The sequence below is a fragment of the Cyclopterus lumpus genome, chromosome 5, assembly GCF_009769545.1.
Source record: "Cyclopterus lumpus isolate fCycLum1 chromosome 5, fCycLum1.pri, whole genome shotgun sequence".
NCBI classification, from domain to species: Eukaryota; Metazoa; Chordata; class Actinopteri; order Perciformes; family Cyclopteridae; genus Cyclopterus; species Cyclopterus lumpus.
Window position 1 is genome coordinate 7,426,114 of NC_046970.1, and position 25,779 is coordinate 7,451,892.

Below are 25,779 nucleotides of genomic sequence, written 5' to 3' on the forward strand. Positions count from 1 at the left end.
ACGTGCTCTGATGAGGGCGTCAGGCAGATTTGTCACTCCATTGGTTGTAAATTAAAATTGACCAAAACGATCATTATGATGGCCTCAAAAACATTCCCCTAATCAATCATGGAGCATGTCTGTTCAGCTGATCAGAAAGCTACATAGAAAAACAGTCGGCCATTGTTGCACACAGCGCCACTGGGTGGCAGACACCGAATATTACAAAGCTCAATGTCACAAAACAAGTAGTTAAATCCGTATAAAAAGTAGGTTGCCTTTATTAGAAGCTGGGAAACCAAAACATTACCAACATTGTCGTTGTTAATACTCATTTTTCTTCTTTTTTTTTTTTGTCAGACCACAATATTGCCATTTCCACTTTTCCCCCACAACATGCAAAAGATTAGTTCAGCGTTCCCCTTCCACACTACGGACAAAAGCTCCTCCTCATGGTCTCCTGTAGGAATCACAACTTGGCTTACATTAACATTGCCAGTACAACTGAAGGTAGAAAAAAAAAAAAAAAAGTTAAAAAAAAAAAACAGTACAACAGAAGAAATCTTCAAATGGATAGGAGAAATTCACAGCCTTATGCCATGTGCCTCCTGTGGGATGATGGAGAGGAACCTCTTGTCAAGCCCATCAGCGATGCCAACGACAGGGCATCTGATCTTCCTGCGAACAGAGCTCTCTGAGCATTTTCTTTGTCCTTATTTATATCAAATTGTCTTAAAATGACATTAAGGATTTCGTGCCAATTCAGGACCTGGACGGAGAAAAACACACTAAGCAGCTACGGACAGTCGTAAAATAATTGAATGTGCTTCTGGAACCAAGGACTAGTTCAGGTGTGTCCTGTACACATCCAGGACTGATTAGTGCAGTCATGGAACAAATCAAAAATTCTCCTGACTGACGCCTAATAATGCAGTTTTATTTTTTTGATCAAAACACACAAAAAAAAAAAAGAGGACAGTCTCACGAGTTCTGCACCTGATCACGAGTCACTAGTTTTGAGATCGATTATGGCTTTGGATGGTCAGTTGATCAGAGGAATCGCTGACTTGTTCTAAGCCGAATTTGCAGCTTCTAGCACGGACCTAAAACACGAGGATAGATTACATTCTCAGGCCTCCAACAACTACTGAAAACTGAACTCAATGAAAATCAAGGCATTAATAGACAAACAAATGGAATAAGTGAGTGAAAGAAAGGACAGAGGGATGGCTGGTCCAACCACAGGGCAGAACAGATTTGATAGGGTCAACTTTTTTTCTTTAAAATCAAGATACATTTTATTTCTTTTCTTAAAAAACAAACATTACAAAAAAAAAATCTGAATAGAGAATTAAAACAATGAACCGACAGAAGAAAAAACAACATTCATTTTTTTTTTTTAACTCTCAAAAACAAAAAACAAAAAAAACAAACATCTCTTCTTGAATTTTATTAAAATAAAAGCAAAAAAAAAAACGAGATTTAGGGGTGCCTGGCACAAGGGGTTGAATGCTGAGAAGATGTAGCCATGCAAGGAGTTAGGGGGCTCATGTGTTCTGAAAGGGGGCGGGGTTTGCGTCACGTGGTAATGGCGCGCGTCGTTGAGAAAGCCCGACATACAACAACCGAAAACCGTTTAACATAGGCAGCAGATGGGCTGAGAGAAAAATAAAGCCAGACCCTCTTACAAGCATACAAATTTAAACAAGTACGTAAAAAACACACACACGCCGGCTTGAAACGTGCGATAGTGGCAGTCCAGCGTGTGGCGAACACTCAGCGGTGACCCACCACTCCACCAGTCTACAGAGAACACCTTAAACAGTTTGTACTGATCTACGAAGCAGCAGGGGTTCAGCACCAATACAGTCTGAAACAAACAGGGTGACCTAACAATACAAATTAAAAAAGGAAAAACTGCTTCAACTGACAGCACAGGTTTTTTCAGAAGAACTATCTAGCTAACGCTGCCCTGTTAAAACATGCTCCTGGTTTAAAAGCACAAGCGACCAAAGAGAGGGTGAAGGCCTTTAGCCCCGCGTGTGTTGACTTAAGCGTCGCTTTGTAAATACGGCGCTTCAGCAACTCGATACTGAGAAGCCCTGCACAATACTCCCAGTAATCGCACATATTAGTAAAGTAAACTGGACAGCGCGCGTTGCCAGTCATGTCAGAGAAGGGATTACCAGTGACAGACAAGGGAAGTGGTTTTGTTCACACTCAGGACGGATGCCCAGTAGCACTGAGCTCTTGGAAAAGGCAAGACACTTTGACTCTAGAACGCAGAATGTAAGTGATAATGACAGGAGGGCTGTGACTCCTTACATACGCATGAGAATCAGCACAATGTCTTGGTTGGTGGGGAGGAAAAAAAGAAGGAAAAAAGCACACCAAGTCCAAACCATTGAGCCAGGCCACCAGGAGACAACAAAAAAAAAGATTCTAAACGCAGAGCAATGAAAGAAAACAAAACCTTTTGAGAAGAGACAGAGAAAGAGACATGGGAGGATGGGCTTCGGCAGGTACCATCTTCTAGTCTTCTCCAGAGGGCGCCTCCTCTTCTGAGCCGTCCTCCTCCTCTTCATCCTCCTCCTCCTCGTCTCCTCCCGCGGCCTCCTTTGTTGTCTTGGGGGCAGGGGAGGACTCTTTCTTCTCGGCCTCCTCCTCCTCTTCCTCCAGGGGACTCTCGGGGTCCTCCTCTTCCTCTTCTTTGGGCGAGCTCTTCTCCGGGGCCTTGGCGCTGGGGCGGCCCTTCCCCTTTCCCTTCATTGGGCTGGGGGTTACTGGGGAGCAAAGAAGACAAACCCGGTTCTTGATCATCCAATTTGGTTTTAAGTGCTCTAAATGTACCCGATACTACGTTTTTGGATCACCCCCAAGGTGCCCCTACACCAGGGGTGGGCAAACTACGGCCCGTTGGGCTTTTTAATCCGGCCCGCCGGATAATAATTTATAATTATTATAAATTATAGTTAAGACCGCTGTAACGCTTCTCCGTTCCCGAAGCACAATGACGGCAACAGACCAGCATTATTTATTGCTCAGAGCTCTTTTAGGCTGCGTGCGTGCTGCGCTCTCTTGCAGCAGAACACGGAAGGCAGCGGTCGGAGGACACACACGCTGTCCTCCGACCGCACGGCAGGTTAAAGACTGCTGTAACGCTTTCTGCTGCAGGAGAGCGCACACACAAACAGCCTAAAAGAGCGCTGAGCAATAAATAAGCATTAAGAAACATCGATGCTGGTCTGTTGCCGCCATCGTGCTTCGGGAAACTCAAGTCGGGAACGGAGAAGCGCGACAGCACTGCGTGCCGTGCTTTCTGCAGGCCTATCAGGCTGCGATTCCAGCCTGCTACTCTCTGCGCTACTCACTTCCACCCCTCCCCTCACAGGCAAGCGATTACCGTAATGTACCGCATACCACTGGAAAGCGCCGCTTCTTAGTGTTCAGGATCCTTTGGAATTACGTCGTAAAACGTTAACTTTCGAAGATTATTTAAATTTGGCATGTCACTTTCTGTCGCCGGAGACGGGGTTCATACTACAAGAGTTTTAGAGTTGTAAAATTAACTGCCGGCTGCATCCAGAGTATTTTTCCTCGGCATAACAAACGCACATCAAACCCACAGGACTGCACTGCCCCGGACCAACAACACTGTTCCCACTGAAACGTTTTCTTTACTTTTTAGTTATAGGCTTTTACTTGTAATTCATATTGATTCACAAACACTGGCCCCGTTTTTAAAAGTCATCGTGACCCCTGAGCCAAAAGGTTCGCCCACCCCTGCCCTAAGCCATGTCTTGTGTTCTCACTGGCTGTACCTCTCTGTTCTGGGGCCAGTGGACACCACTAGCTGTGCTTTAGAGCAATATTTACTGTTAAGAGCAGACCGTGGCCCTATTTCTCGTACGTGGCTCAACTAAATCGATCAAATGTCGTACTATCCAGCTTAAATTAACACGATGATTGAAAGCAGGCTATCCCGGTTTCTCAAAGGCTGATCCGCGCTCAAACTATGTCGTTAATTCGAACCAGATGTCAGTTGACAGGATAATTGCGCATGCCCGCCCTACTTCAAAAAGGGGGAAGCGTCGATCACTGAAACCATGATTTTCTTGAACGAGAATGGAAAATAAACTCAAAAGGAAGAGCCTCCCTTTTCTCCACTGAGGAACAGGAGATAATCATGAACGTATATGAGGAATTCCAGACCATAATCATAGAACATCCAACACCACCACCTCTGTGAGGGCTAGACAAGAAGCATGGCGACATGTCAGACAAGCTAAATGAGTAATACTGCGTTCACATGAATATGGCCAGCTTATCCAGCTAGACTGAATGAGCCTGCGCTGGAGCAGGTTTGGATGTGTTGCTATGGTGATTTTGCCAAACTAGCTTTGAGGAACCGAAAACCCTGACTTGTGTAATCTCATCGGGAAAATGATCCCGCTAACCACGTTAGCCAGGTACGAGAAATAGTGCCCCGATTACAGGCATGTAAACAAAAACCCATATGAACAACCCTCTGAAGTTAAGTCTACTTTGCCAGTTTCATAATGAACCCAAATTATTTTTAAAGGAGGGATAGCGACTCGTAAAGTGGCTTTTGGCTCTGGCTGTGTCAGCTTCTTTTTGCCATTTCGCCACCATTTATATCTATATGACCAATGTGTCTATGAATAAATGATTTACTATTTATAAAATTACTCTTACTAGTTAAAGTCCAGCAATAAAAAATGTAAAAAGTACTTTTGTAAAGCATAAAAATATACTAAGTTCCTAAAAGTGCTTAAAATAAAAAATGATAGATATATATATATACGCCTCCATGCTTCCATTGGTAACTGTATGTTTAACGTCACATTGCTATGAATTGTGGGTAATTCCCTTGGGCAAAGTCGGTATCTAATGCCGACTTACGGGAAGGGTTCATAAAGGGCTCAAAATATAATTATATATACACACACACATTTATCACTTCAATGTTTCAGCTGGTAACGGTGGAGCTAATTAGTATTTTAATTAGGCTAGATTTAGTTAATTTCTGTTTTGTATAAAAAAATCTGAATCTACAAAACGGTACAACTAGTCACTAATATTGTCAAATACATATTGTGAAGTTAAAAGGTACATTATTTCCCTCTGAAATGTAGTGGACTAAAATGTACTTAAGTAGCCTAAGTGCACTTACATTCCACTACTGTAAGAACAAGAGATCAAGCCTCGTAATGTTGCTCTCGAAGTGCACCTGATTGATGCATTTCACTTTAAAATTTAGAAAATCTTGGTCCACCAACCATAGTATAGATTTGACAAACTACCTGATCAGTTGCTTGAGGTTATAATTCAGAACGACTAAGCTAATGTGCTAACATTATTGGCATAAAATGAATACATCAAAGTCATCAAAAACCACACAAGTCGCTGAACGCATACAGGAGTTGTACTTGGAGCCTGACTGGACCTCTCACCTGTGGCCTTTAGTCGGGGCTTGGGGCTTTTCTTCTCTTTCTTGTCCGGCCGTCCCCGTCGGATCACCTTCTTGCCCCTTTTCTTGGAGCGGCCATAGTCACTATCGTCATCATCCTCCACCATGAAGTCCTCATCGCTGCCGGACTCGTCAGCTAAACACAAAAAAAAGGGACGCATGAGGATGATTTCGACACAGGTGCCGGGCTAACTAATGCGACTACAATTTCCTGTTATGGGGGTGCGCGGACAAATCCTAACTCAGGGTTAAATGTGCACTAACACAGTGTCGAGCAGGTCAACACAATACCAGGACTCGTACAAATACAAAATATAAAAAACAGTTTGTTTTTCTAGTCGCAGATCTTTGATAAGTGTGAATTGACAGGATTTTTTTAAAAATCAAAGTTGATCAATCCCTAAAACTGAGATTTTCTACCTTTTTTAAATGCTGAGCCGATCTGTGAGTTTTATGATCTGTTGCACCGCTAGCTTACACAGAACACAAAATTAACCACTGTCTAATCACGAATCTTTGCATGTCAAGTATTCATAAAAAATGATCATGCTTTGGAGAAGCGATACAGGATCTCGATGTCCTAGTGAATCATCATTTACTAACGCCGGTACAGTACAGTTGTACATACGGTCCAAATAGGGCTCCTCTTTGTCTTCGTGTTCCTCGTCCTCGCTGCCCGCATCGCCAAGCAGGATCTCCCTCTGTTTGGACACGGCCTTGGAGGCCGCCTGGCGCACTGTGCGCTTTCGACTCACTTCCTTATCGTCATCACTGTCATCTACGCAAAGAACATAGTGTAAAATAAAAATGGTTACAACAGTGTTATTAAAATGCTTCATGCAGCCGTTTTTAGCAGAGCGGACATTATAAATTACTGACCACTTCCACTAGTGTCATAAACCTAACCCACTTTTATTAAAATCTATAAAATACACAATTTAATTTGTATTTAACTGGATGGTAATTGTTTTAATGGCAATGCCATCAATTTCTATAAAAGTGTGAAACAATTGTTCAGCATTTCCTTGTCGTTCTGTAGATGTTTTTTTTACAGAAGGTCCAACGTGAGAAAAGCCGATTCAGGGCTCCAGACTAACTTTTTTTACTAGGAGCAGTGGCCCCTAACTTAAAATTATGGGGCACACACTATAACTCGACTTGCAAAGTTTTCCCATCATTTTTACTGTATTATTGATAAATAATTTGACAATATACAATCTTATAAACTTGTGCAATAGTTTTAATAACATACACCAGTTATACAGCTTAAAAATACAAAATGAATATTTATGCTCTACTGACAACAGAACAAGTTGTAGACATAACTTGTGCATTAACACGTCCTACAAAAGATCACCCCTTGGTGGGGGATAAGGTGCCTGTGTTGGCCAGCCCTTGTAATTAGGCCTCCTTGTACGTTGAGCCTGATTGAGCCACATGTCAACAGCCTTTGGCATCAAAATCATCGATTTTCCGGCAATGAAATACGCCGTGTTAAACTTCAATAGCAATTCGGCCTCCTCGGCGCACTGGTTAGCAGCCTCTTGTCTTCTAAATGCGACTGGAGATGCACTTTCATTGAGCACGTCGCGGCACATTTTATGTTTCTGACTGGCGTTGTGTTGTGTTTGATCAGCGTGTCGTGTTTTAATTGTGTAGTGCCAGTCTTATCAGCAAATTTCATGTTCCCCGCATGTTGTGGGTATCGACAGCAGAATTTGCAGTTCATTGAATTGGTCTCCCTGAAATACCTCAGCCAGGTGAACTCGCGCAGCCACTCATCGCGAAAGCTGAATTTCCTGCCTTTTTTCGCCACAACCGTTTCCTCACAATCTGAGTCGGACTCATTCTCGGGATTTGTCTTCTCTATATCATTAGGTTTAGGAAGAAAGTATGAACTGGTCGTGGGGGGGGGTGCTCACACAATTATGTATTAATTTACCTGAAATAAGAGAAGATATATTTATAATTAATCCAATTCAAAATATGTAATAATAAATATTTTTAGATGTTAATATAATTTCTTTATTTAATTTGACAGTCAGTTGTTGTCTATATACAGACAGTAATACAACTGTTAGCGACTTCAATACATATGGCACAAAATCATTTGGCACCAATTTGACTTTATTTTTGATGTTCCAGATCTTTGCATGAGGAATTTCTCTAACTGAACAATTTTTGTTCAATACCCCTGGTGTAGGGGTTAATTATTCATTTATTAAAACCCGACAGGGCGCAGATGTATGGGTAATTAGGACATTGTTTAGACTATCACAGTCACTTGATCGGTCACGGAGAGATGAGAAGACATCAAGATCCATCAGACTCGAGCTCGGCAGATAACCGATTGATCAATCATACCTTGGACTAGCGTGAATAAATCAAAAGCAGAATGTGGTTTGTGAATACTGGAGGCAAATGACTCGATCCGTCACAATCAGCTGGGGATTGGGGGAAGAATGCACAAAAAAACGAAAGCATTTCCTTCGCTTTAGAAAATTGGGTTTGATTTGTCCGTTCTGGGCTACTGTTGAAACATGGTGGTACAACGTGGCTGACTCCATGAAGAGCACAAGGGAGAAGTTTGATGTTGGGGCTTTATGCCGGAAATCCCAATAAGTTATTTGACTCATATTGTTAATCATGTATTGGACTTAACTGATTCCTATAAACGTCTGCATGCCCATATGACGACGCGCCATCCTTCATACGGTGTATCACAGTAGACATAATGAGCAGCATTCAGTATTTATTTTAAATGTTTACCACAAAAACCTTGCAACTTTGATATGTAGCGGGAAGAAACTGGACTCGTTACCTGCAGGCCGCTTTCTCTTCGGTCCCCTCTTGGCGGGCTTCTCCACCTTGGCCTTCTTGGCCTTTTTGCCTTTCTTTTCTTCGTAGTCGCTTCCCCCATCTTCCTCCCCCTCGCCAAATTCGTTGTCCTCCTCCTCGCTGCCAAAGTCATCTGCAGCAGCAACACAGAGGGGAGTCAGTGAGCCGGCTCACCTGTGTTCGGCCTCCGCTATACAAATTCCAGCTGTTCTCACTTAAGTGCCTGAGCCAAACATTTAGACAATAAGACTCGACTCACCTGCCGATTCATTTTTGGGTTTGGAGACCTTCTCATCAGACTCCTCACTGAAAAAAAAGGGAAAAAAAGTCTTAGCAACTATGGAGATATTGAACAAAGGCACATATTTTTTAATCTGCATTTTATTATTCAAATAAATATGCAAAAAGGCTACGCTTGTTCTAATTTAGATTAAACAGTTACAGATTTTTTTCCTATCCTCTCTACAATAACTTTTGACAACGTCGACACCATTAAATGCTGCCCACCACGGTTTGATAATGAAGCTAAGAGAGTCCACTTGGGGGATTTGTCAAGCGGGCATCGAGGATCTGCGGGCTTGCAGCTCTTTTCGACTGACTGCATCCGTTTGTACTATTTCTCCCTGAAATACTTTATACTTCAAATGGGTTCGCTGACCAAATGCAGAACATTTCAACATCTTGTGGATTAGACCTAATGTTATGGAAAAGAATGTAATAAAATATCGTTGCGAACAAAGCCCCACTGACATTTTTAAGAAACACATTGCATTCCCTATATATTCTTCACAATAAAAGAGAATCCTGTTGGTTTGCCAGTGGAAAGCTTTTAATGGGAAGCAATCAACAGCAGGAAAAGTTGGGTTTGCATCAGCGGTAACTTAACTCAGCTGTGATATGGCTAAAATAAGACTGATATCGATATCTAAAAGTACAAACAGGAGTGAAACTAAACTCTAAATTACAGAGACCGAGGTAATAGTTAGCCAAAAAAAAGAAGCTCAGGTGCCGAAGACACAGCTAAGGGGGAGGAGTTGGCTGTGGCTGGTCCAGACTATTTCCCCCCCGACTGTGAGGCTAAAGAGGACCGACCCGGGCTCAGAGAGGGAAAACATAATATAATCTGCAAGCAAGATGAACCAAATGAGTGTCTCCTCCCATCCCAACACTCTCCTCTAGCTGAGCTCCTTTCTCCCTCACCCACCAGTCTGGCTAATCCTGAAACACTGCAAAAGCACACCTGGCTTTCTTCCTTCCGAAATGAGTATGTGATCCACTACCCGTTCTCTGATAACCTGACCTGCCAGGTGGTTTGTTACGCAGGACCAAATTGTCTAGGATAGTGCAGTCACTTGGCAGGTGACCAGAGGAACTATCAAGTCTATCAACACTTACTGAAGCTGGTCGGGGGAAGAGCAAAAACATCTTTTACCATTCGGTGCCGTTCTTCACTCTTTCAACCAAGACATACACTAGTTCTTAAAGCGCTGATGCTGCAGCATCTACGCGAACCTTCAGGAGTCGCCATGTTTTGGACTAACTTTCACCCCTCTGTGTTGTCTCGCACACACTTAAGCCAGCAACCCCTCAAAGGATGCCAACTAGTCTGTGTACTGGCTTACCAGACATAAACTCCTTCCTCAAAGACCCGACGGGTTTTCATGCAATCGTGAGAATCCAGCTGCCGTGCAAGGTCTATTTCCGACTCTACCCAGGCCTACACCCTCTCAGCATTGTTGCACCCGCACCGACTATATCATTCAAGCCTTCAAGAAGAAACTCGTAAAATCAACAAATTTATCAAAAATGTCACAGCACTAAAAACATGCTGCAGAAGGTGGTACCAATCTACACCGAGGACTCACCTGTCATCCTGCGAGTTCTTTGAGCGCTTGTGCTTGGGCTCACGGGGGGGGCGCACGCACCTTCTTGGGCTTATTCTCGCCATACTCCTCATCTGTAGAGGACAAGAGTTTTGTATTTCACCCGCATGAATCCACATACAAGGACATGTTCTGGTTTGCTGTTGGCCACACACACTTTTTGTTTTCAAAGTCTACACTCTTTTGGCCTTTCATTATCAGATTCTCAATAGAGATAATTTTAAGTCTTCTATGAAACAAAATTTCAGATGGCAGTTATGCAGAGTTGAACCGAGTTTCAACTCTCAGCGACCAGGAGCAAAGATAAGAAAAGAACACAAAACCGGCATGCAGTATATTTACACTATGCTACAAAGAATGAAATTGCATTTGGCTTGTCAATAGTTTTAATCCGGTAATAATGCGGGTATCGTGACAGCCATGGTACCGTTGCCTGAGGACGCTAAAAAAAAAAATCTGCTATGCTCCATCACAAACAAGAAATTGGTGTTGAAACCAGCAGGGGTGGAAGGGTATTTATTGTTGTTAGTGTTGGGCAGAGGTAAACTATTTTGTTAACATGATGTGTTCAAACGCAATCTTGTACACTTTGTTTTGTTATCAATTGAGATGGGGCCTATTATAATTGATTTATAACAAATTTGAAAAAAAACAAGACAGCATGGTAGTATAAGTGTTTATGTTGAAGTAAATGGGATTTCTTTTGTTTGGTATTGTGGGATTTATTTGCGTATTGAGAATCATGGAATTTGTATCCACTACTAATGTTCTGGTATTGTGACATCCCTATTTGCATGCTGAAAAAAGAAAGAAAAAGGTAATAAAATATTGCATCTCATACCTGCATCATCAGACTCGTTGAATTGCGAGTAGTTCACCACTTTCCTGTTCCTGTGGAGGAGAATACACACTGCATCACATTATGTTCACACAGGAAAAAGTTACTTCATTGCCCACGCCTGATATTAGACATGCAAATGGGAGTTGTAGGGTGGAAGGCTACATAGATATAAGAGGTTATGTCCACAATTCAACAAGTCAGCGCTGTATGAATGCCTGGTTTGTATTGTTTGGTTTAAGAAACCATAAATAGCCTCCAGGAGGGGGGCACTGAACTAGACACTGGTCTACTTTCTACAGTTTCCATGGCCAATCTGGCAAAGTGTATTGGGGTAGGGGTGAAGACGCCTCGGGTGACAGCTGCCGACTATAGTTCAGGTAACGCACACCTCTAGAAGTAGCGTTGGTGCAAGGTGTAAACCGCAGATAAAATCATCCTTCATTTAGGTGAATACCTTTCAAAACGCAATCTAAAGTGTGTGGTTGGAAAGGTCACATTGACAGAAACGGCTCACACACACACCAAGCTTTTCCACACATTACCATTCAAGATATCAGGAATATCAGAGAGCAACTTTCTACGTGGTACTGGGTGGCATGACAATGTTCGAGGAAGTCCGCGCATATGCTCTTGTTAGGGTTAGGATTCCTACTCACATTCAAACAGGTATTGCAACCTTTAGAAATGGCTTTAAATTTATACACACATATATATATATATATATATATATATATATATATATATATATACACACATATATATATATATACACATACATACACACACACATATACATATATATATATATACACACACACTTATATATATATATATACACACACATATATATATATACATACATACATCCATACAAACACATATACACACACACACATACAAACACATGTATATATGAATATAGATGACGTCCAGAAATCTTGCCATGGTGCCATTAAATTGTATAATGTACACATACCACAGCTTTTTACTAAAAGTTTAACTCTTCTGCCAAAGTTTGCACCGTAAAATCACAATAGTAAATCAAGAGCATCGTGATAGCATGTTCTTTAATTGAGACGAATGACTTGGCCACAAGGGCCTGACTTGCCCTAAACAAAAAAAGCTGACTTAGAAGATGGTAAATAGAAGATGGTCTAATTATGCAGCACCAGGGGAGATTGGTTGGGCTTTGGTGTCTTGGTGATATTGATGTGGCTATATTAATTTGAGATATCAGGGGGGGGGGGGTCCTTCTAATTGTTGTTGTGGTTCTGAAAAATGCATTATATATATATTATTTCTAATGAACACAATAATTTCACCTCATTCCACAACTTCCACACAGCTCCTAAAGGCTCTTCTAGTTCCACCCCCCTACCCTCTTCTTTTTAAAAGCCTACAATGAGTCATTACGATTCCAAAATACCGCGAGATTTCGAGTTTAAACTTTTTTTTTTTTTAATAGAGGGCATACTTATGACTTCTAATCAAGTTAAAAGGGACGTTTTTAATTTGAATTAAAGGGGCCCTCGTGCGTTATAATCACGCGGGGGGTGGGGGGTAGTAGTTCTCCACCTTCCTCTGACATCAGCCAGCAGCGTGAATTTACTGCCAGCCCTGAACATGTATCCGGTCTGCCCAGGTCTTCCGACAACGACATTTTCACAGACTATTTTATTGTTTTGAGCGGACAGAAATGTTCTAAATGCGCTATAAACTCGCTACGGTATCGGCGTATTTCTTCTGCGCGGCAACAAGCTCAAATCCTGAGGCCAGACACCACCTCCTCCGGTCGTTTTCTTTTTTTACATTTTCGGGAGGTGGAGGGGGGTGGGGTTGGCGTTTTTAGAGCCTCCCCTGGATGAATGGGGTCGCCATATTCTCATTCTCAAGCCAGAGGGAAAAATTATTATCAGGCCTGGCGTGAAGTGAGCCGTAAAACGTAGCTGGTTAAATCATACCGCCTAATTTTCCCGCTTGGCCTACATAGCAGCCAACAATGCACATCGTCGGAAAAAAAAGAGAAAAGAAGCCCGACAGACACGACACAGCGTGTATCTCTCTCTCAACAAGACATGGCGAACCGTCCACACCGCTGGGATCCATGTTAGAAAAAGGGAAGGGTGACCACACACGCGACCTGGGAAGCACACGCGCACACATTCCCATTATTTTTTCATGAAATAAACACATTCCCAGCTCATTAAAAAACGCAGCATGGTCGATGCGTGCATGTTGTGTGAAGCCTACCAGCGCGGTGTCCGTTATGAACGTTACGGAGAACGGAGGACATATTTAGCACACCTACCTCACTGGTCTTGCCATTTTGCAGGAATACTGTAGAGGTTAGGGATGTAAGAAAGAAGGGGGGGGGGGGGAGAAGAAGCAGCACAGGCAAAAAAAAAAATATTGGTTCCCGCTCTGCAAAACACCGAGGGGCGCGAGCTTGGCGCACAACTCCGCCGTCCGAGCTAGCGCGTGCAAATAAAGGTACGGTGGCGACTCGTCCTCCCAACGCAAATATTCCTAATTTTTTTTTACCCTCAGCTACTCAAAATGGTGAATAAAACAAACTGAAACTGCAGCCCGTGTGCAACCAAACCCGCGGCCTCGAGGGGTGGGTTCCTCCAGGACAAGCACCGCCCCTGCGGGCTCATGAGAGGCGCAGAACGGCACTCCGCTCTTCTCATTGGCCGATTTGAACGACGACCGTGCTTCCCATTGGCCATTCTGGCTGCATGTTAAAACGCTTTTAGCCTTTTTTTTTGTTCCCCCGCCTCCGTCAGCAGGCTCGGTTGAACCGGCACTGTTAAGAAAACAAAAAGAGGCCCTCAGGTTGGATGCAAACATTTAATCCAGTGGCTCCCAAAAAACAACAAAGCAACTTTGGTTGATTATAGGTTTGTGCACAATCATCTTGTGTATAAAATGATTACACAACCGTTTCAGGAATCAGATTGACTGTAGTGTTGCTGCTACTGAGGCTAACCTTGTTCTGCCCACCTGGCAGCCCCATACAGCATGCAATGCAGGTAGAAAACAGTTGCATAGCGTTGCAAGCTGTAAAGCCTAAAAAATAGACTTGCAGGTTATCCAGTTTTTATCGGTGATAGATTTAATAAATACAATATATATTTTTCTTTTTTATATTTATATATATATATATATTTTAAGACTGTGATGAGAATCTACAAAATGAAAATTGAAAATTGCTTCCCCTATTGTACCACTTTCAGACCTAAAGACTAACCCACGTGTATTCAGGCCTTGCTTCACAAACCTCTGATTTATGGGTTCAATGCTGGGAAGGGAGAGCTAAAGGACGAATGTTAGAATGAATACACAGGACTGGATAGTACCCCCGGGTTCCTGAAATGGTCACCACCTGGATTTGCCGTGACAGTAGAAAGGATGTCCTCATTGTGTGAAGTTTTTATTTTTATTTTTTATAGCTAGCCTCCACGACCAAAATATTTGGGATTTAGGATCAATAACTACAAACGTGACCTCGCGAGTTAACACATTCTTTATTCCTCTTTATCAATCCATATTAACCATTTGTGGCTATTGTGCTTTAAAACCGTATATCTGAACAAAGCGGCATGCTGTATGTTCATCGCCAATGCATCTTAGCACATAAATAAGCATCCACTTGTGGATATGTTCACATTTGCGTGTGGAGTTTCCACACTTTCTTTGGGTTAAATATTCTCCACAAATGTCTGGTGTGGTGCAAAATATTACACACTGGCAGGGGCGTGTGTCGGTTTGCACAAAGTAGTGCACACCCTTCCTGGTCTTCTCATTGGTCGGATCCACCTCCGTCTTGGCTCATTTATTAACAAGCCTGATGAGTCTGCAGCTTGTTTCCCTGCTGTTCCTCAAAGTCACCCAGTTCCTCTAAAAGTAACACACCAGACTCAAGGCAGGTGGCGATACAGTATTTAGCAGCCAACAATTGGACAGGTAAATACTGGTAAACAGCCAACCACGTGGTTTAAAGGCACCTGGCTCTACACAGTCAACCCACTGTGCTTGTACTTTAGTTGAGTATTTCCACTTTCTTTGCCACTTGATACTTACTTTGCTTTTTTCTCTACACTATACTTATTTCAAAGCCTTGGTCTGTAATTACTTTACAGATTTAGTTTATCGATGCAAAAGATAATATATATTATCAGCAAATACATTATTATAGGTTAAGCTGTATGAATTCGTTCAAATCAACCCCACCTTTACCAGATTATACATTTATAATACTACTTTAGGCACTTTTAGTAAATGTTGATGCTCACACTTCTATACTTTCATGTAAATCAGGATGGGAGCCAGAGCCTTCAGTTATCAAGCTCCTCTTTTAAGGAACCAGCTTCCACTTTCAGTCCCCGAGGCAGACACAGTCACCTCATTTAAGAGTAGACTTAAGACTTTCCTACTTAATAGTGCTTATAGTCAGGGCTGAATCAGGTTTGCCCTGGTCCAGCTCCTAAATATGCTGCTATAGGCTTACAGGCTGGGGGATGTTTTAGGACACACTGAGCACCTATCTCCTCCTCTATCTACTCATGGATGAATTTACATCTCTCCATTGCACCTTATTAACTCTGCTTCCTCCCCGGAGTCTTTGTGACTTCACGTCTCATAGGGTCCATTGGACCTGGCTGCGTCTGATGCCTGGTGAGCCGGCCTCCTGCCATGGACCCTGCTGATGCGCCCCGCCCCCCCTCCTCTCTACCTCCTTCTGTTTCATGGATTGGAGGTCCATTCATACATTCTGTCATATTCATGTAATGTGTTTATGTAACTCTGTAATGCTGTTCATTCTGTACACATGACATCTATTGCATCTGTCCATCCGGGGAGAGGGATCCTCCTCTGTTGTTCTCCTGAAGGTTTCTTCCTTTTTTTCCCTGTTAAAGGTTATTTTTGGGGAGTTTTTCTTGATCTGATGTGAGGTCCTGGGACAGGGATGTCGTATGTGTACAGATTGTAAAGCCCTCTGAGGCAAATTTGGAATTTGTGATATTGGGCTATACAAAATAAACTGAATTGAATTGAATTAAATAAAAGTTAATTAGTAGTAGTTCCACACTATATGTCACTTCTGCTTTTACTTCTGTAAGACGTTTGAGGACTTCTTCCACCACTGGAGATAACCGAGTTATGGGTCTGAAAAGCGAAGTAACGCAGATGCCCCACATCAGTTTAAGTCCCCTGATCAAGACCCTAATCTGGTTCTAAACTAGCAAACAGCCTTGATATGAAACCAAGTAAACACAGACCAACTCGCCGTGCTATTCAGAGATTGCAGAAGTTGAGCAAACTGCTAACTTTCATAGAAAGATACATTATTTTTTTTAACTGAACTAAGGTAAGTTTGACAATAGTAAGAAAAGTCAGTCTGAGTTTTTTTTAAATCACGGGAGTATTATGTGACAATGGGCCACATGCTCAGGGCCTTTCTGATTTCCCCGACTTTCTTTCCCCTCGTAGCCTCGCTCCACGATCCTCCGGCCCCGTGATTCAGAAATCGATCTGGACGTCCCGATTCCTAAAATGCATCTCGAGGAGCGACGATCGAAGGCCGTGGAGGCTTGCCGGAGGAGCTGTAGGCGTGACACACAACTGGAATATTCTCAAACCACGGCAGTGTAACATTTTCTTTTGTATTTTAAGTTGTAATTTCTTAATGGAAAGCTCTGTTCCTCTTCAGTTTTGTGTCTGTGTGTAGTTATCTTTAGTCTCTTTGTAGTTGCTTTGTGTCGCTTTGCATTCATTTTGTGTCTCTTTGTGGTCATTTTCTGTCCCTTTGTGGTCATTTTGTTTCTCTTTGTGGTCATTTTGTGTCTCTTTGTGGTCATTTTCTGTCCCTTTGTGGTCATTTTGTTTCTCTTTGTGGTCATTTTGTTTCTCTTTGTAGTCATTTTGTGACTCTTTGTGGTCATTTTGTGTCTCTTTGTGGTCATTTTGTTTCTCTTGTGGTCAATGAGTGTCCATTTGTGGTCAATTTGAGACTCATTGTGGTCAGTTTGTGTCCCTCTGAAGTCATTTTGGGACTCTTTGTGGTTGTGTGTCCCCCGTTCACAGTTTATTTGTTATCTCTTAGTTTATCCTTACAGCTGCAGTCATTTGTGGTCATCTCAAGCCTGTACTGTTCACCTGGGCATCCTTCACTTGCTTTGGCTACATAACAAGGACATTTGTAGTTTAACCTATTTATTCCATGTTATAAGACTTTAAGACTTGAGGCTTCTAACGTGTAAACAAATTAAATACAATTAAAAAACTATATATTTAAATGTATTTACTATGATCCATTTAATTTCAGCTCTCTATCAAACTTCCTATACACACACACACACACACACACACACACACGCACTTGACTTGGACTCGGGTCAGACTCGAGGCATGAATTTTGTGACTCGACTTGACAAAATAAAAAAAAAGACTCAACTCAATTCCTTTCCTGAATCAACAACAACTATTCATTCACAGCAGGTCAATGTTAATTTCGAAATTTTGGAAATTATCAAAAGTAATCAAAGTGCACTTGACTTGGGACTGGAGAGCAAAGGATAAGGAAGTTGTCCCATAAATAACAGTCAGTTACAGCACATGTTGGCTCGTAGCTCTCCAAACAAAGTTGGGTATTTTAATTTCAGTAATCAGTTAGTCAGTGGGTGCACAATGTAAATTGTTACAAAAATATGCAGTTGTGCTGCAACAATCTTTTGAGAGAAAATGATGGAGGTTTGGAGGCTCCAGGTGGAAGCAACCTTTGTGTTCTAGGCTTATTGAGTTCCAGGTCCACCCACTCGAGTGAGGTTCTGCCAAATTGTAGGCTGCATGCTGAGGGCTTGTTTGGAATGTGAGTTGTGTGCATATGTGTGTGTGTGTGTGTGCGTGTGTGTGTGTGCATGTGTGTGTGTTAGTGCAGGCTGCAGAATCCTGATCAGAATACGAGAGCTTGCTCAGTATTTTTTGGGTGTGACGTGATGAGAAACTGTAAAAATGCCCTGCATTGTGTGTCTCTCTCTCTCTCTCAATCTCTCTCTCTCTCTCCCTCTCTCTCTCTCTCTCTCTCTCTCTCTCTCTCTCTCAATCTCTCTCTCCTTACACATCAGGCGCACTTCATGTCTCCATGTTCAGGGATAGTGGGGGTGCAGGTATGTTGCCATAGTAACCGGGGATGGGATGCTTGCCTCTCTCTTTGTGGCTTCACAGTTGCCTCCGGATCGCCCTTCAGTCCGAGTTCTTGCATACTCCATCCTGCCTGTGACAAGAGAGACGTCCTTGGACCTCAGAGAAATGTTTATAGCACACCTCTGGGTTTGATGACTACATCCCAGTGTGTCCAGCAGGTATGGAACGGTACTGACATGTATAGCAAAAGAAAACTCAGATTACACAGTGTCCATGCATCGAGTTCAAAGATAACTGTTTACTTTATTCACTTAAAAAAAAAAATGTAATATCCGACTGTTGAGGTGAGACAGGTGATTTATGCTTCTGAATAAATATTGAGTTGCAGCCAAACATGATCACTTGGAGGCGCGTCACACCATTATTCCTCACCTGTGTAGCACTGCCACCTTGTGGCTTGTGTGTTGAACTGCAACGCAACAGGGAGAACGGCCTGCAAAGACGACCTCAAAGTAATCCAGATGTTAAAGTAGCCTTTACAGTAAAGTTGGGAGATTCAACAGGAGCGGACCAATTGAGAGGTTTTGTTTTTCATCCAGCACAGATTAGGTTTTAGTTTTGGAGCGGTTGTATGTCAGGATGGGTGACAAATGAAAGGGAAAACCAACGCAAAGCTGTAGTGCTCCTTGTCATCATGTTTAAACATTCACATGGAGGCAACGGGACAAGTGTTCTAGTTTTTCCATTTGTACTCCCAGTCGTAACTAATCACGTCGGACAGTCTCTGGCTGGACTCACAGACTGTGTGGAAGAAGGGCACGTAGTCATGGTGACGTCACTCGTTGGACTGCATCTTGGATTATGGCTGTTGCCATCTTGTTGTTTTTGCAACCAATTAACAGAAGTTATGATATATTTGGAAAAAGGGGGGAGTGACGTAGAGACAGCGACCTGTCAATCCTAGTATGCCCGCCCTAAAGCATAACCTGCTTCATGGTCTATTTGACTCTAAATGGACCATCATTTACTAAATGAACATCATGCTGTATTGAAGAAGACTTTAAACTAGAGATTGAGACCATAAACTCATGTTTACCATGTTTACTGAGGGAATAAATCAAGAGACAAGTAGAGTTTCTCTTCTACTTCTATACAATCCCAATTCTTTTTGCAACCAGAGGAGTCGCCCCCTGATGGTCAGTAGAGAGAATGCACGTTTGAAGACACTTTTGCATTGTCCTGCAATCTAGGAACCCATCGGGGGTCATCTGACAATGATTTAACTTTTTAACTGGCCACCTATGAAACACTCCAGTCGACGTCCACGGTCCTCTCTTATGTTTCATAATACATTCCTCACAATATTCCTCAAATTAATGATCATAACATGAATACAACTTTTTTGAATGGAAGAACTTCTTTTCCCTCTTTTCTCATGACGACTCAGAAGGTCTTTTGTTCCAGCAGCAGTTCGTTTTTTTTTTTTGTTCCTTGTGGTGTGTTTCTTGTCTGTTGTGTTTTGTAGACTTTGTCTATTGTTGTCTGTATGAATTTTTGGTGGCAAATGAGTTTCCCCACTGGGGATTAATAAAGTTTTCTAATCTAAGCTAATAAAAACTTTAGAGGGGGCCTGAGCCTTAGGTTGGGAACCAGCAGACAACAACATTCTAACAGTATAATTAAATATTTAAAACTAGCTCCACCACGACGGTAGCAAAATGCCACTTACACTTTGTTGCATCAGCATTTACAGTCTCATGATGTCATATATAAAAAATATTGCATTAAGTGACATTTTTCTACAGTACCTTTGATACTTCAAGTATCAAAAGGACTTTCATTTGTCGTGGAGTATCTTTTTACATCTTTGTGATGGGGGAAGGTCTAAAAAACCTGGGATGACACCTGGTGATTGTTAAGGTCGTGATATGACATATGTCACATATATATATATATGACATATGTCATATCACGACCTTCACCTCACAAGATATATATATATATATATATATATATATATATATTTCCATATTAAAATATGATTATTATGCTGCAAAATTGTTGCAACATAAACCACTCTTTGCATCCTTGTGCTCAACATGTTCCAAATGCTCATTTGTCTGCCTCCCATAAAACATGACTAATATTATAAAAACACAGTATCCGTAACATATAAAACACATCTGTTTGTGAGTAACACAAAAAGTGTATCTCACAGCCTCAGGGGTCATAACTTATTCTCTGTGTGTGGCAATTTGATTAATTTTAATTTATTTTGAGAATATGCACCATTATAGCACAATATTACTGAGGCAGTTAATAACTAAATAGTTATGTATGTGTCATAGGATGAAAAGCTCCAGAACATCTGATCAACCTTGTGCTGAGATTGTTTTTTTTGCCAACTAGAATTAACACCCACCATTTCTGCTGACATGGCACATATTTGTGCGTATATTCCAAATAAAGTTCTGCTAATGACCCGATCCCAAACTAACTGATGTTGTGTGCTGTCTGCTCCACAGTGATGGAAGAAGTATTCATATCCTTTACTTAAGTAATAGTATCAATGCAACAAAGTCAAAATACTTCATTATCAGTAAAAGTCAGACTCTAAGTAAAAGTACTCATTATATTATATATATATATATATATATATATATATATATATATATATATATATATATATATATATATATATAATTATTATACTGGACATATATATACACATTATTAGATGTTAATACTGATGCGTAAGCAGCATTTTACTGTTGCAGCATTTTACTGTTGCAGCTGTTCAAGTTGGAACAAAGGGTCACAAGACAAATCTGAAAGGTCAGAAAGGACTAATGAGAGAGAGAAGAAGAAAACACAAAGTTCGGACACACAAAATGGTATTGATATTTGAGTGTGTATAACTCATATGCATCTGAAACATGAAGAGGGGAAGCAATAATTCAAAAAGTTGGGAGCCTCTCTATCAATGCATTGTATTTTAAAAGCTTCTCATATGTTTATTTTAAATGTAAATAGCTCATTTGTAGGTAACTAGCCAGATAAATATAGTGGAGTAAAAAGTGCGACACTTCTCTCTTCAAGGTGGAGTAGAAGTTCTGAAAACCACACCCTCAACGTATTCTTAAGGTCGACATTTAAATGATCATTATGAATAACTTACAGAAACAATGCCTGCAAAGACCACCTTCCACCCTCTTTTCCTCTGTCTCTGTCAAACATGCGAGTGAGGTGGCGCTCATCTCTGTCGTCTCAGTCTAAAAGTCCAAAAGTCTAAATGTATTGGAAAAAAAAAGAAGATGTAATAATCTCCAAAATACGACCTATTCTACTTCAATCCATATTCGGTGTTGTTTAGCCTTCCAAACACTTAATTTTCATTGCATTCAAAAATGGTTTACTCTCCAGCAATCAAACAGCACCATAGATTAAATGTGTATCTCCACAATAACAATAATTCATATCTTTTTAGGATGATGACATCATTACTTGTGACGACAGACATTTGAGGCTTCATTCAAAGACCTCAATGGAAGCTTTGAATTTGAAAAAAAAAAGAAATCTGTCATGTTGAGATCACTGCCGATCGGAGCTGATAAGCTGATGAATACCAGAGTAATTTGTCCCAGGAATGAATGTCGTGTTGTAACCTGAAAGTCTCAAACAGAACATAATACAGGGAGGCGGTGATTACTGAATCTACATAGCCACACACTAGACAGTTATGAACTAGTATGTCAGCGATAACAGACGATACTGATGAGATAAGAACCAGGGCCTTAAACCCTGAACCCTCAGGGATTTAATTGAGGTGACCTGGTAAATGGTTAAGTGTGAGGGCTGCGAAGACTGCGAGGGCTGGAAAGGGTACAAATACAATACAATTACAATACAATTAAACAGCACTTTGCTAACCTATCACGTTACCATGACAACGTCAGAAAATGTCCATTTGTGGGTATTTATTTGATCCTTTTCCAGGCTTTTTGCCCCACAAGATGAGAGGCCATTGTCAAATAGTCTTCAATAACATAATTCAATATTTGATGAATAAATCTGTGAGACATGATCGCTGATTTCATGTTGTTTTCATGTTCCATCTTTAATTCTTAATATTTCAGTGTACATGTAATCTGTCAGGTTGAACACCCATGTAGACGTTTTTTTTAACCCCCGTGTTTAACGACACATTGATATGAATTGTGGGCAATTCCCTGAGGCTGCGGAAATGCAGACTTAAAGGGCTCAAGGTATTCACGAGAGAGACCCGTTTAAACCCCTCATGGACACAAACCGGTCTGGGTTTAGTTAGTGTTTGAGGGCTCTGTGGCAGACGTTTTGAGCCCTTTATGAACCCTTCCCGTAAGTCGGCATTAGATACCGACTTTGCCCAAGGGAATTACCCACAATTCATAGCAATGTGACGTTAAACATACAGTTACCAATGGAAGCATGGAGGCGTATATATATATATATATATATATATATATATATATATATATATATATATATATATATATATAAACACAATAAATCACAGGAATGCAAGCAGAGACTATATAGAGAATACATATACCGTATATATATATATATATATATATATATATATATATATATATATATATATATATATATATATATATATATATATATATATATATATATATATATATATATGTATTACACAGATTTATTCATCAAACCTTTCGTTTTGTTATTGAAGCTGTTTTGACAAAAACAAGTAAATAGATTATTTGAAATGACATCTCATCTTGTGAGTGAAGAGCCTGGAAGATGTTCAAATCAAGGAATAAAAAGTATTAAATAAATACCAAAAGTGCTGTCCCATTTGTATTTAAACCATTTTAAGTCCTCATAGCGTCTCACATTTAACACGTGACCTCAGTTAAGTCCCTGAGGGTTCAGGGTTTGAGGCCTTAGGGGGGATTGGGCCGGAGTGTGGAGGTTTTGGGACGTTGAACAAGTCCCTCTTCACTTCACCATTCCTCCTAAAGAGGGCAATACAGGACTGCAGTTGTAAGTGGATTCCTGCTCTGGAGCGCATTGCTAATTCCACTCCGCCACGAGCTGGTGGATGGCTGCTGGCCACATGTTTGACTCAGTACCTCTGTCTCTGTGTGTGTATAAATGTCTCATTAAAATGCCTCATGACCTGGCTGTGACACCCTCGTAGTTTGACAGTCTGCAAACAAACCCCACTGATGCTCTGAGAGAGAAACAAGATGAGAAAAAAAAGACAAAGAAAAAAGTCAACCGGGTTAAGAACTTCCATAAATGAATCTGCTATTCAAAAAGGGGCTGACTGTGCCTCCGGGCACAGTGAGTGTTCTTACACATCCTCCTGCGACACTTTTTGAGTTGATTCCCTCATTCTCTCCGCTACGCTCTCAGATGAGTAGCTGCGGGCAACGCTGCGGATAATTGGAGCAAACAATACAGGCAGATAGATGGAGACATGGATGGATGGGGTTCGGAGGGGGGGGGGGGGGGGGGCTACTTTACACAGTTCCTAAATCATCATATTTATGTAAACAAGTGCATGAGTAAGAAACGGTGCTACATGGCACCCAAACAAAACCCCTAAGAGCTAAAGTTAGATCAAGCCCTCAGTCATGATGGACATCACATCATGGTGTAAAAAAAAGTACACAAGCACATTTTACTGGTTATGTCGCTGCGCATAGGGACTATTTCTTTTGCAGAAAGTAGTTCCAGTGAAAGCCTGTTCAGGGGGAGGGTTTGTTTCGAATGTTTGCTTCATTTCTTTTTGTTGTTGTTTAGTTTTTCTTCCTATCAAAAAGTTGGACACTTCTGAAAAATGTGAATGTGAGCGTGAATGTTTGTCTGTCTCTTTATGTGCCCTGTGATGAACTGGTGCCCCGTGATGAACTGGTGCCCTGTGATGAACTGGTGCCCTGTGATGAACTGGTGCCCCGTGATGAACTGGTGCCCTGTGATGAACTGGTGCCCTGTGATGAACTGGTGCCCTGTGATGAACTGGTGCCCTGTGATGAACTGGTGCCCCGTGATGAACTGGTGCCCTGTGATGAACTGGTGCCCCGTGATGAACTGGTGACCCGTGATGAACTGGTGCCCCGTGATGAACTGGTGACCCGTGATGAACTGGTGATCTGTGATGAACTGGTGCCCTGTGATGAACTGGTGCCCCGTGATGAACTGGTGCCCTGTGATGAACTGGTGCCCTGTGATGAACTGGTGCCCCGTGATGAACTGGTGCCCCGTGATGAACTGGTGACCTGTGATGAACTGGTGACCTGTGATGAACTGGTGACCCGTGATGAACTGGTGCCCCGTGATGAACTGGTGCCCCGTGATGAACTGGTGCCCCGTGATGAACTGGTGACCTGTGATGAACTGGTGCCCTGTGATGAACTGGTGCCCTGTGATGAACTGGTGACCTGTGATGAACTGGTGATCTGTGATGAACTGGTGCCCTGTGATGAACTGGTGACCTGTGATGAACTGGTGCCCTGTGATGAACTGGTGCCCTGTGATGAACTGGTGATCTGTGATGAACTGGTGCCCTGTGATGAACTGGTGCTCCGTGATGAACTGGTGCCCTGTGATGAACTGGTGACCTGTGATGAACTGGTGATCTGTGATGAACTGGTGACCTGTGATGAACTGGTGCCCCGTGATGAACTGGTGCCCTGTGATGAACTGGTGATCTGTGATGAACTGGTGCCCTGTGATGAACTGGTGCCCTGTGATGAACTGGTGATCTGTGATGAACTGGTGACCCGTGATGAACTGGTGATCTGTGATGAACTGGTGACCTGTGATGAACTGGTGACCTGTGATGAACTGGTGCCCTGTGATGAACTGGTGATCTGTGATGAACTGGTGCCCTGTGATGAACTGGTGATCTGTGATGAACTGGTGCCCTGTGATGAACTGGTGATCTGTGATGAACTGGTGCCCTGTGATGAACTGGTGATCTGTGATGAACTGGTGCTCCGTGAAGAACTGGTGCCCTGTGATGAACTGGTGACCTGTGATGAACTGGTGATCTGTGATGAACTGGTGACCTGTGATGAACTGGTGCCCCGTGATGAACTGGTGCCCCGTGATGAACTGGTGATCTGTGATGAACTGGTGCCCTGTGATGAACTGGTGCCCTGTGATGAACTGGTGATCTGTGATGAACTGGTGACCCGTGATGAACTGGTGATCTGTGATGAACTGGTGACCTGTGATGAACTGGTGACCTGTGATGAACTGGTGCCCTGTGATGAACTGGTGATCTGTGATGAACTGGTGCCCTGTGATGAACTGGTGATCTGTGATGAACTGGTGCCCTGTGATGAACTGGTGATCTGTGATGAACTGGTGCCCTGTGATGAACTGGTGATCTGTGATGAACTGGTGCCCTGTGATGAACTGGTGATCTGTGATGAACTGGTGACCTGTGATGAACTGGTGACCTGTGATGAACTGGTGATCTGTGATGAACTGGTGACCTGTGATGAACTGGTGATCTGTGATGAACTGGTGCCCCGTGATGAACTGGTGATCTGTGATGAACTGGTGATCTGTGATGAACT

The 25,779-nt window shown here is 42.1% G+C and overlaps 1 protein-coding gene across 1 annotated transcript; it reads right to left on the bottom strand.

The window, feature by feature from the left end:
* Positions 1–231: 231 nt before the first annotated feature.
* Positions 232–13,651, bottom strand: nucks1a (nuclear casein kinase and cyclin-dependent kinase substrate 1a). The gene is given in 9 exon segments (XM_034532754.1): positions 232–2,762; positions 5,454–5,606; positions 6,099–6,248; positions 8,292–8,441; positions 8,568–8,614; positions 10,174–10,223; positions 10,225–10,265; positions 11,033–11,082; positions 13,341–13,651. Coding segments are annotated over 9 exon segments (909 nt in total). The 5' UTR covers positions 13,358–13,651; the 3' UTR covers positions 232–2,511.
* Between the last annotated feature and the right edge of the window lie 12,128 nt (positions 13,652–25,779).